This window comes from Onychostoma macrolepis, chromosome 04 (genome assembly GCF_012432095.1).
Source record: "Onychostoma macrolepis isolate SWU-2019 chromosome 04, ASM1243209v1, whole genome shotgun sequence".
NCBI lineage: Eukaryota > Metazoa > Chordata > Actinopteri > Cypriniformes > Cyprinidae > Onychostoma > Onychostoma macrolepis.
The window spans coordinates 24,447,289-24,460,188 of NC_081158.1; the positions used below are offsets into that span (position 1 = coordinate 24,447,289).

General features: G+C 36.7%; 1 protein-coding gene across 1 annotated transcript in view; it reads left to right on the forward strand.

The window, feature by feature from the left end:
* Positions 1-12,900, forward strand: part of dennd5b (DENN/MADD domain containing 5B) — a 39,158-nt gene that overhangs the window by 15,229 nt on the left and 11,029 nt on the right. Inside the window, 6 exon segments of the mRNA XM_058773240.1 lie at positions 548-657; positions 2,891-3,617; positions 5,334-5,521; positions 8,475-9,050; positions 9,173-9,404; positions 12,668-12,818. Coding sequence (XP_058629223.1) covers positions 548-657; positions 2,891-3,617; positions 5,334-5,521; positions 8,475-9,050; positions 9,173-9,404; positions 12,668-12,818 — 1,984 coding nt within the window.

Here is a 12,900-nt window from a genome sequence, read left to right on the forward strand (position 1 = left end):
TAGTGTTGAGATTAGACAGTGAGGAATCCTGCTCAGACCAACACTATCCCCTCAGAGACAGGTGTCGTATCTGGGTCACATTTACATGGTAATGCAAGTGGATTACTCTGTCCAACGTACCTGAGAGAGTTGTAGTAAACATGTCACAGCAATGTTTGTTTCAACAAGTTATTAAACTATCAAAAGAAGGTGTGAAATGTGTGTTAGAGTATCGTGCCAGATTTATTTAACTGTATGTTGAAATATACATTCAAGCAAACACCTTACGGTTCAGCACAACTAAGCAGATTTAACTTGTTTACGTGGATATCTCTATACAGTGCCATCCTCTCAAAAGGCCTTGCAGTTTAGTGGCAAAACCATGAATCTTTTATCAGTTAAATGCAGTGTAGCTAAGACACATGACAAACCTCCTCTTATTTACGACCATGTATAAAAATTCAGACACACTCGTAGCATAGCTTTCGCATTCTAAAGCTTATGAATATTTTAAAAGATGTTTCCAGTCATCTACTCTCCTTAATACTTATTCCATTCCTCTCTGCAGGGGAAAACTTTGATCAGAGCCCCCTCAAAAGGACCTTCAAATCCAAAGTTCTTGCCCACTACCCAGAGAACATCGAGTGCAACCCATTTGACCAGGATGCTGTCAACATGGTAAGTGACTTCTGTACTTGACACTTTTACCTCTTTGGCTTACGCCTTTGATTTATTACCTCCAGTAGTGATTTGAATGTTTTTAATGTTTTATGTCATTCTTTTATTTTGTATCATTCAATTAGTTTTGTTTGGAGTTTTATTTTGTTTGTTTTATTCTTATTTTGTGTGTTGTGGTTTTGTGTTGTTGTTGTTTTGTTTTTGTTGTTTTGTTTCATTCTTTTGTTCTATGGTTTTGTTTCATTTTGTTTTGTATCATTCAATTGTTTTGTTTTACGTTTTTTTGTTTGTTCTTTTATTTTATATTATTCTTGTTTTGTGTGTTTGTTTTGATTTGTTGTGATGTTGGGCTTTTGTTTTTTTTTATTATGTTTTGTTTAAAATACGTCTGGGACACATGTGCCTTTCAGAGCATGCTGAGGCTTGATGGCCAGGGTGAAATTTTATGGCAAATTTATCATGTCCAACTCATCTAAACTTGTTTGTTTTCCATTTCAAATAAAGGTTCCCACACACAATCTCACTATTTCTCACATTAGTCATAAGAAAGATCTGTATCTGCATTGATTTGGAGTGTCATAGCGTGTACACACAGACTCTCACTCACTCTGTGGTTGCATGCAGTGATCAGCCGAAGGGCTTGTGTTACCATCCCAGAGTATGGAGAGGTAACGAAAACCTCTGACCCTATCGTTCCTGTGCTGCAAGGTCATTTTTTTCCATTGGCAAACATAAACGGAAGCTTGGCAGTAGTGACACCAGCATCAATTATTCAACCCAGGCTCTCTGCTTACGTCGGCATGGAAACGGCTCATTGTGTATGTTCTCGCTCTGTAAAAGGAACACCTGAAGTGTTCAGTGCTGCTAGTCATGGTGCCATCATATCATTTGAGGGGGGAAAAAACGTAATGACATTCTTGTTGAGTCATTTTTCAAGGCTAGTCTCTTATCTGCAGAGGTTCGCACGTAAAACTATCACACAGAAAAATAAGGTTTTAAAATTGTAAAAGGGACATTTGGACAATTTTTATTTATTTTTTTACCCCTAATAGGTACATATTAGTACATTAATATGTACCTATTAGGGGTAAAACGGATACAAATATGTCCTTTTAAGGGTACTGCTCTAGGGACAAGCTGTTGTACCCAAAAAGGTAAATTTTAAACCCTTATTTTTCTGTGTACACACGCGCACACACATTAAAAGTGCTTGAAATACAGATTGCAATCACAGAACTCCATTTCAGTTCTCAGTCCTCCAAGGTCTGGATAAAATTCCCCTAGTGATCATTTCATTTTTCAATTCCACTCTTGGCTAATCTTCTTTTCACTCCTGCACTCTTTTGTTCTTTGTCCTTTCTCTCTCTCCCTCCTTTTCTCCATCGTTTCAGTTGTTGCCTATTTCAGATGGAATTTGAATGACACTTTATTTTGATAACATGTTAACAAGTTACAATATTCACACTGCATGTGCGTTCAGCATTGTGCTACATAAATACATACTGAAAATGTACTGTAAACCTATTTATCAACACAATATTTTGTGGTTATAAGCTTTTATGTAGTAACAAATGAATGAAGTGAATTGGTCCCCTGCAATTTAAAGAAATGCAAGTTGCAGGCATGCAGACACTTTGCTCAGTAAATCCGATTGAGGCTGTACTCTTACATATTTTGCATATATCTGTTGTGCATGCATCTTTGAATCTTTGCATGTGTCTATTTATAAAGCAGATGTCAAAATAAAAGTTAAAGATCAATGATGCGTTCCATTACCTGCGTAATTTATCAAGTCGTCCAGTTTAGTCAGGTCAAATGCACTTTGGAGTTAAAATCATATCGCCACATATGATATAGAGAGTGAATGAAACATTTCCCCCATCTACATGTGTATGAAATCTTGAAATGAACTGCATGTCTTTAACATATTGACCAGCCAACTTTTAACAGGTGCCGTCTCTCACTGTACATCCATTAAAGTATTGCAGAGTAAGAGGAAAATCCATCATCTAAGAGCAATAATGTGCTTGGCTGTCTTTCTTCTGACAACAGCCTCTTCACATATAATAATAATTTTTTTTTTCTCAGTGGAGTGCTAAGGTTAACTTCGTTTTTTGATGTTGCTGGAAATGTAAACAGTAGAAGCCCTGCATATATAAAAATGCACAAAGGCAACATTAAGAAATGTGTAGTTACTGAAGCAATAAGTCATTTTCTCTCTCTTTCTCTTCAGCTCTGCATGCCCAAAGGTCTGTCATTCCGAACACAGCGTGACAGTCGTACCCCACAGTTCCACTCGTTCCTCATCACAAGAGAAGACGGATCTCGCACTTATGGTTTCGTCCACACCTTCTACGAGGAGGTGACCAGCCCTCAGATCTGCTCTGCTATGCAGACGCTACACCAGATGCACCAAGCAGAGCATAATGCATCTGCCCATAACTGCCCTTCGTCGTCATCCTCTTCCTCATCCTCCTCATCCTCCTCTAGTATGGACTCTTTAGCCAGCAGCCTGGATGAAGTTGAGTCTCCATCATCAACTTCCTCCTCACAAGGGGGCCGCAGGAGCTGTGGCTGCTCCGGCGAAGGCTACGATTCTGTTCGTGACACTCTGTACGTGTCCAAAGCTATGTGTCTAATCACGCCCATGCCCTTCATGCACGCCTGTAAACGCTTCCTGTCCCAGGTGCACCGTGCTGTCATCTCCCATCAGCCACCCCCACTTCCTTTGGAAAGCTACATCAACAACATCCTCTATGAAGTACCTTTGCCACCGCCTGGACGCTCTTTAAAGTTCCACGGAGTGTATGAACCTATCCTGTGCCAGAGGCCTGGTGTCGGGGAGCTGCCGTTGGCTGATTTCCCACTGAGTGAGGCCTTCCAGTTGTTGGGAGTGGAAAATCTGGTGCAGATTTTTACTTGTGTCCTACTAGAGATGCAGATCCTCCTCTACTCACAAGGTAAGAAACACAATTTTAGCTTAGGAAATGTGTTTCTTTGTTTGCACCTGCCTAGTCCAGATTTATCCACTTGTGCTTGCTTTCGTATGGTTTTGTTTTTTTGCTTTCGTTTGTTTTGTTAATAGTTGTTTGGTCTTTCTTTTTGTTTGCTTTTATTTGGTTTTGCCTGTTTCATGTGCTTTTGTGTGTTCTGCTTGTTTCATTTGGTTTAGTTTGGTTTTGCTTGGCTAAGTAGGCTTTTTTTGCTTTCATTTGGCTTTGCTTTCATATGTTTGTTTTTGGTTTTGCTTTGTTTGGTTTCGTTCTGTTTGGTTTCGCCTGGTTTTGTTTGTTTTGTTCATATTAGTTTGGTTTTGCATGTCTTTTTTTTTGCGTTCAATTTCTTTCATTTGTTTTGTTTGGCTTTGTTTGTTTTCGTTTGGCTTGGTTTTGTTTGGTTGTGCCTGGTTTCGTTTGCTTTCATTTGGGTTTGTTGGCTTTTGTTTGGTGGATATTGCTTTTGTTTTATTTGGTTTGTTTTTGTTTTCTTTATTTCATTGTATTCTTTTTTTACTATTATTATATAAGATAAATACAAAATATTTTTAGAAATGAATATAGATTTATTTATGTTTATTACAGTAATGCATTTTCCAAACAATATGTTGACTTTCTGTATCTATTTCTAATGCTACGATAATTGTGTGGTTTAATTAATTCAGTTTCAAGTGTATTAACCAATTGGCAAGCTCTACTTTTATATCAAGCTTAAAGGCTGTTTGTGTTTGACTCCAGTCTTCACTGTATGCAGATCAGTTAAACTCTTATTTAAGCATTTAAATTTGAGTTCTGATGCTGGCAAGTGCATCTTTGCAGGGCCTTTGATGTGGAGACTGAGTGAATGTGGAGGAGCCTAATGAATATTACATTACCCTGCTGCAGCACATATGCTTTTCAGTAAACACAAGCTGATACACATGCTAATTAATTCCTCTGACTGTTCTCCATATAAACAAATGGGATTTTTATGAGAAACATCTATTAATAATAACATTGCCCTCTTTTAGTAAGTCCACCACAGAGTATTATGTGATAAGTTGCTTTTCATCTAACTTAACTTGGGTCCAAACTGAACCATCATCAAGTGCCAAAGGCAAGTAGAAAAAAATGACTTTGATGGTTCGATAAAACAGATTTGCTAGCCAGTTTTAGGAAGTTTTAGTAATTACGATCTTCACTGATGTTATGCGCATATTGTATAGTATGGAAAAACAAATGGATTTAACTTTTATATCGACAAAAAAAAACAATATACCAGAGCTGTAATGTGATTAAATTAATGTATTAATTACACAGTGTTGTGATTTAATCTACTTATTTACAGATTAATCACACATCAAATTTGTCTGAGAAATTTTTGAGAAAGCTTCAAATAGACATTACAAAAAGAAAACATTTTTATTTTTTTAAATTTGATTTCTTCATTTTTTTTCTTTTAATTTATTATTATTTAATTTATTTGTTTGTTTGTTTATTTATTTTTCTATAATGCAGAATACAGTTTCATGGCTGGTAAGACGTATTTTAAGGCTGGTAAATTTAATTTAAATAATTCGCTTGCTGGTGGCAAAAAGTGAATTTCAATTAACTTAAATGAATTAATTACATATTTGTGTTGTATAATAATTTTTGTCATTTGAAGTTATATTGACTTTTCTTTTGTCTGTGTACATCTAGATTACCAGAGGCTCATGGTGGTTGCAGAGGGAATCACAACGTTGCTGTTCCCGTTCCAGTGGCAGCATGTGTATGTGCCCATCCTTCCCGCTTCACTTCTGCACTTCCTGGACGCCCCTGTGCCGTATCTCATGGGCCTGCAGTCCAAAGAGGGCACGGACCGCTCCAAACTAGAGTTGCCTCAAGAGGTAACCTGCACATTCACGCACTTTTTCTCACCACAGCCACTTAGAAATCCCTGGGATGTGGATGTATGCATCAAGTGGGCTGTTTTTTTATAAGAGGCTTTGTAACTTTGGAGCTGGATTGTTTTGGTGACGATGGATGATCTGCATATTAGAACGCCCTTTGCTGAAAATAGCCTGACCAGTTTGAGGCCCTTCTTTTACAGTCCTTGTTTTCCTCTTATTTCTTAGAGTGAATACATTGCTTCCATGTTTGATGTGTTACATTAGCTTCAGAGCTTTCGTTTCTTTGTGTCGTGCTGTATCAGAATTCTTAGCAGAGGTTAATTATTCATGGTTTGTCCGTCTGGATGCTCCAAGGCTTCCCCACATCCTCATCCCTAAATCCCATTTTCCGTAAATTAACATCCAGAGTCCCTGCTATGCATTCTCTTTGAAGTCACTCTGACCCAGAAAAAAAAAAGACTAATGGCATCGAGAGCGAGACCGAAGGGGAACAAGAGAGGAGGTGGCTCATTTTGGGAAAGCAACATGGGTTTCCATTTTACTACATCACTTTTGTGTTTCTGTTTGCCGTTTACTTATATAAACTAATGTTTAAAAGTTTGGGATTCTGAAATATTTTTGAAAAAATTATTTTATGTTCACCAAGGCTACATTTATTTGATCAAGTTGATTTGTTACAGTTAAAAACACAAATATTGTTAATCACTGTATTAAGAAAATTTAAAATAATTGTTTTCTATTTTAATATATTTTAAAATGTGGTCTATTCCTGTGACGATTTGCTGCTCAAGAAACATTTGTTTTTATCAACATTGAAAACGGTTCTACTGCTTGATATACTGTGATATTTTCAGGATTCACTGATTAGAACCTTCAAATGAACATAATTTATTTTAAATAGAACATTTTCTAACATTATGAATGTCTTTACTGTCACTTTTGATCAATTTAATGCATCCATGCTGCATGAAAGTTTTAATTTCTTTCTTAAAAAAAAAAAACTAACTTTTGAGCAGTAGTGTAGAACGTCTAGAAATAATACTCTAATAAAACTCATTAAAATGCACAGCACACAAATATTGAGAAATATAATAAATGCAATAAAATTATTATTCATTATTTACATTTTGCCTCATCCACCATCTTTTTTTCACTGACCTTGTTACAGGGCATTTTGGGATTGCCGTTTCTGTAGTCATCTCTTGAGGCTGGATTCTGCTAAAATGCTGCTCTCCTCACAAATGTTTCCTTGTCCTTGCTTTAAAACCACTTGAGGTTTTCTGATATGTCTTTGGGTAACAGCACTCTGAGTATGGCTAACAGTGACATTTAGTTAAATTATTATGCTTCAGCTCCAGTCCATTTTTTTTACCCATTTTAGAACACGATTCTTCTGATCGGGAACAGTATTAGTATGCAATGAGTCTTAGATGCATATTTACAGTACAACACAAACTTACATGTGCGCAAACATGTATGCACACACTCATGTTTATGTAGCAGTGTAAAAGGAGACATTTAAAAAAAGTACATATAAAGAAATCTGACACACATTTCAAATTATGTGCACTCATATGAAATGAAGACAGTCATAAAGATGAACCTAAAGTAACTAGCATTTTTTTTAATAGGAAAAAAGATGTAGTGCTTTTATTTAGCTAGGTCAAGCACATGCATACTGGCCTGAATGCTGGTTTCTGACAGGCTGTCAGCATTGTGGCCTGACAGAACGGATAGTTCTGCTTGACTGATTTATTTTTACAGCAACAAGGTCACTCTCACACACACTCACTTGAGGGCATTTTGACTGCATGAGCTGCATTGCATGTGACTGAACAGCAATGTGTCACACATTGAGATTTCTAATGATCCACTGGATTGATTTAACCTAATTCCAGATGTTTGCTTTGGTTATTAGGTCAGTACAGCCGTGTTTGAATACTGTAATTTCCCAGAAATGAATTTGTGTTTTAGACATTTCTTTGTTTGGCACATCACAATGAAGTTGGCTTATAATGTAATCTTAATGTTGATGTAGTGATTATTTTGCCAGGCTATTATTTTGGATTACATTTTTTGTAACCGAGATCAACTCATTTTTCGGTCTTAAATTACTTGTTTATATTATTATATTATATTATATTATATTATATTATATTATATTATATTATATTATATTATATTATATTATATTATATTATATTATTCATTCATGCATTCATATATTTATGTATATATAATATTAATTTGACAAAAAAATACTTATAAATAGTCAAACCAAAATTTATTCAGACACCTTCAACATTTCTCACATTGTCACAGTTTATTTGGTATATTTTAGAAAATGGTAATAAAATATGACAAGAACTCAGAGTTCAACTTTGTCAGAACAAATTAATTTTGATTATGTCAGATAACTTTGATAGAAAGGTATGTAATGAATTAGAATGAATAGCTGTCAGGTGTTAAATTTAAGTACACAATTAGATAATACCTATTTAGGTCAACCAATTATCAAGCAATGCTTAATTTTGTTCAGTCTGTGGTGTGAAAAGGCCGCATTAGCAATTAAAGAAAAAAAACACTTAAGCAAAACTTGATCAGGTCAAAGTGTCTGAATAATCTGAAAATAAATGTTTTATCAGTTTTACTGGTAGTCCACTTTACGAAGAATTTTTGATTTATAATGTGTCACAGTTTACTTTTATTTTGCTATCCTCACTTACACACAAACAGATTTCCTTTGTCACAAATTCCTTGATTTCCTTTGATTGTTTATTGTTGTATTATAGTACAGGTTGAAGTGTAATTACAGAAAAATCAGCCTGGTGACATTTAATAACAAATAATAGAAGTGTGGTACAGCAAAACTTGAACTCCTACAATTGCAGACTTAGATATGTGGCTTGAAGCGTAAATGTTAATTTGCACGGCTCCTTTCTCTCCTCAGGCGAACCTGTGTTTTGTTGACATCGACAACCACTGCATCGAGCTGCCTGAAGACTTCCCTCAGTTCCCCAACAAGACCGAGTTCATCCAGGAACTCAGTGAGGTATTGCTAAGTTTTGGTCTGTCTCCTGAGGGGGGAAACACCTCCCCTGAACCATCTGTCAGCACGCAGACCTCCATGCTGGAGAAGGAGCTGAAGAGTACGTCCCTGAGTGAGTTGGTGGATGACAGAAAGAATGGCAACCTCGGTGGAGAGGCTCTGGATGTGCTGGAACTTCTTCAGGGCAACCCGACTCTGGAGCGTCTGCAGGCTCTGGCCAAAAGGACTGGGGTGAAAGTGGCCCGTCTGGAGGCATTGGCAGCGGGGCAGAAGGCCGTAGGGGAGGAAGGCGTCGGAGGAAGGTCTCCTGCTGAGGAAGAGGAGCTGAGGAACGCTAAACTGAACGTGCAGCTGAGGGAGGTGTTCGCTGCGCGCTTTGCGACAATGTTCGCAGACTACGAGTCGTTTGTGATTCAGAACTCACCAGATTTGGAGTCCTGGCTGACCAATAGAGAGCAAATGCACAACTTTGACAAGGTGACTTACATTCTACACACTCATTAGCAAAACTAATTAGACACACTCTTAATATTTTTGTTGTAGCCTAGTTAGGCACTTTTGTATTTTGTATTAAGTTCTTTCATTTGATTTCTCTTCAGGCCTCATTCCTTTCTGACCAGCCGGAACCGTACTTGCCCTTCCTGTCCCATTTCATCGAAACACAAATGTTTGCCACCTTCATCGACAACAAGATCATGTCTCAATGGGAGGAGAAAGAACCCCTCCTTCGAGTGTTTGACGGACGCATTGAGAAGGCCCGTCTCTACAATGTTCGCGCACCTAACTTGCGCTCATCAGTTTACCAGAAATGCACTTTCCTCAAAGAGTCGGGTAAGAAACATTAAGATTGATTTCTCATAATATATTAAAGTAAAATGTATTTGGTGTTTTATCACAGTTTAATGTGCAGAGTCAATTGTTTAAAGGGGTTCATATGACGTTGCTAAAAAGAACATTATTTGGTGTATTTGGTGTAATGCAATGTGTTTATGCGGTTTAAGGTTCAAAAAACACATTATTTTCAATATACTGTACCTTATTGTTGCTCCTGTATGCCCCACCTTTCTGAAACGTGCCAATTTTTACAAAGCTCATCGTTCTGAGAAGCGTTCTGTGCTTTGATTGGCCAGCTATCCAGTGCGTTGTGATTTGGCCGAATACCTCAAGCATGAGACGGAAATGTTATGCCCCTTACCGTATTGTGAGGCTGTGTCCCGGCATGATGACACAAAAACAATAAAACCCATTATAAACGAGGCATTTGTTGCATCCAGTGGGGACATAATTATTGATTATAATTACTTATACTGTCTTTTTACAAAGACAGTAAACATTACCATGTCTGCATTTGTGATCGGAGAAACGACAAACAACAAGCGCTACTCTACACAGCTCAAAACTTGTGTTTGAATCGTCAGTGGCAAATTCTTTAAATAAGAAAATGTACTTACAGGCTGTGAGTCAGAAGTGCCAGACTGTCCTTGCAAAGTTGGAATTGCCCCACGTTATAGAAACAGTCTTTGAGCATAGCTGGCAGGCTACTCCCAGGTTTAGGAAATAGTCCTCCGTAAAATGCGCTGCACACACTCGAATATTTGGGTTCAACTGCTCTGGAACAGTGTTGTAAATACAACTTAACCACTGATTTCTAGTTGTGTCCTCTTTTGGAAGTCCAAACAAAGTAGTTTCACTTTCACAATGAAACACAGCGTCTCCACGACATGGCGCCAGTGGCAGCAACAACACTACAGCGCGAATAAAAGTCCCGCCCTCTTTGTTTGCATATACGTTTGGGCGGTTTTATGCAAATCTCCCCACATTGTGATGTAGACATGTAGGGGCGTGTTTGAATGAGCCGTTTTAGGAGGGCGTGGTCTAGTCTTAACTTTTATAAAGAATATCTCTTTGGTTTTGAGACTTTAGTCTTTGCAACTTCAGGGATCTTATCTATGCACAAACAGCTTGTAACACTCCAAAGAGAAAGGAGAACTTGAAATCGCATCATATGACCCCTTTAAGCCGTTTGAAGTTTCTACTACTACCACTTTCAAAACATTGCCGATCTCTGACTCAACCAGTGATTCTTTGTCCAAACAATATCAGACGAGGTAGCAAAAAAAGGGGAAAAAAACCCCCACATGGAATATGGATGACATTTCATGTTGTTGATTTGAGGTTCAATAATATAATTATTAATTATTATCAGTAGAAAACAGGAAAAAGAACAGCATTTTTTGGAAACGGAACTCTTTTGTAACATTATAAATATCCTTTCTGTCACTTTTGGTCAGTTTAATGCATCCTTGCTAAAATAAAAGTATTAATTTCTTTAAAAAAATAAAATCCCCAAACTTTTGTACGGTTATGTCACATTACACAAGTAAAAAGGAGTGGAATGCTATTTCATTTTAATTAAATTTTGAGGTCTTTGAAATTATTTTACTGTTGGGTGGTTTATACTGTGTTCGATGTTCTTTGTCTCTATAAACAGATTCGGAAATCATTGTTTTGCTGCATTGCACAAAAATCAGTAAGGCATAAAATGAGAAGACATTTTCAATCACATCCTCAGCAGAGCACTTTTCATCATTCTTTTTCTGAACCGATGGTTATTCCCAGTCATTGCTCTGTCACTACAAATTGTGTATTTCAATTTTAATGAAGCCTGTAGAAAAAAAAATAACTGCTGCGTATGTGCTCAGATGATTATAGAGAGTGACAGTTCAAGAGGGCGGCTGAGGGGCCGAGGAGACGGGGGGACGAGAGACGAAAGAAAGAGAGACGACAGAAGTGGTTGAAAAATGAGGAGAGGAGCACAGAATGAAAGAACTGAAGAGTCTGTCCTCAAATGAGTCATATGAATGGAGCGCTTTTGAAAGGTTGCCAAATGCTGAAAAGAAAAGAACGGGCGCCTGGCGCTGTATTGTGCCATCTTGGGAAGCCTGTGTGTGTGTGTATGTGCGCTGAATATTGTTGAGTACGCGTCTGCTCGCTAAGCCCTTAGTACCATTGTTAGGTCAATAACCTCTTGTCACACTGAAGGTCACTGTTGGAAGATGGATGCTGCTGTTCTGGCTTAAAAAATGTGCTTCTGAAATGGCAAGCTGCCCACAGATGCCCTATAAAAGATGCACAACATTTTCAAAAACAAAATGCACTATGGAAGTCATAATGTTAATTGTTATATTAGTTGCACGATTAAAATGCTAGGCAGTAAATGAGTATGTTAGCATGAAAACAAGGTTTGAATTTATTCCTGTTTCTGGAAAAGAATCAAGGAAGCTACTACTGTAGCCACTTCAACAACAGCAACAACAATAACAACAATAGCTGTTTAATAATAAAATAAAATAATTGTAATTATTGTTATACAGTAATACAGTTATTATTAATTCATTATTTTGTTTATAATTCTTATTTCATTTTTTATTTTTTAAAAGTCACTGCTCATAGTTTTTTTTATTGAAGTTCATGTGCAAATTTATAATTATTTATAAAAATGCAATATACAATAACAATTATACTTGGTTTATTATTTATAATTCTAATAGTTTATTTAGGTTCTTGACACTGGTCATATTTCGTTATTGAAGCTAAAGTGTAAAATTGTTATTATATTAATTTATAAAAACTATTCAGTGACCACAACAATAATAAATAATAATTTCTTATTCTTAATACAATAACACTTTTTATTATACAAGTACATTATAATAATATTATATGTATTATTTGTCAGTTATATATTATACTTGGTTTATTATTCTTATTTTTTATTAATATTAATTTATTTTTTGAATATTTATATTATTTTGAAATACAAGTCACTCACTCAGATTTCATGACTGAAGCTCATTATTTATAAATTTGTATTCTAAAATAACCCATGCAAAGTGTATCTAATTAAGAGCAGATTTGCTCATACATTAGTTTAGTTTATTTTCAAATACTTTTATTTTACTGTTGTGGAAGTCTAGCCTCAAGCTTACAGCTTATTATTAATGAATATTCTAATATATTCTCAAGCTCAAGCTGTCATGACACAATGCCTAACCCCTCTCACTCGAGCTGTGTTTCTCTTCTCTCCTCCTCAGCCCAGGCCATAGAGCAAAGGCTGAGAAAGATCGACCACACAGCCATCCATCCTCACCTGCTGGATATGAAGATTGGCCAAGGAAAATACCAGCAGGGCTACTTCCCCAAACTACAGGCTGATGTGCTCGCCTCAGGGCCCACCAACAACAAGTGAGTCCTTTTTATGGCACACGACACCGTAATGAGAGATCGACCATTCAGAGTAGGGCATGTAACACTTCAGTGTCAATAT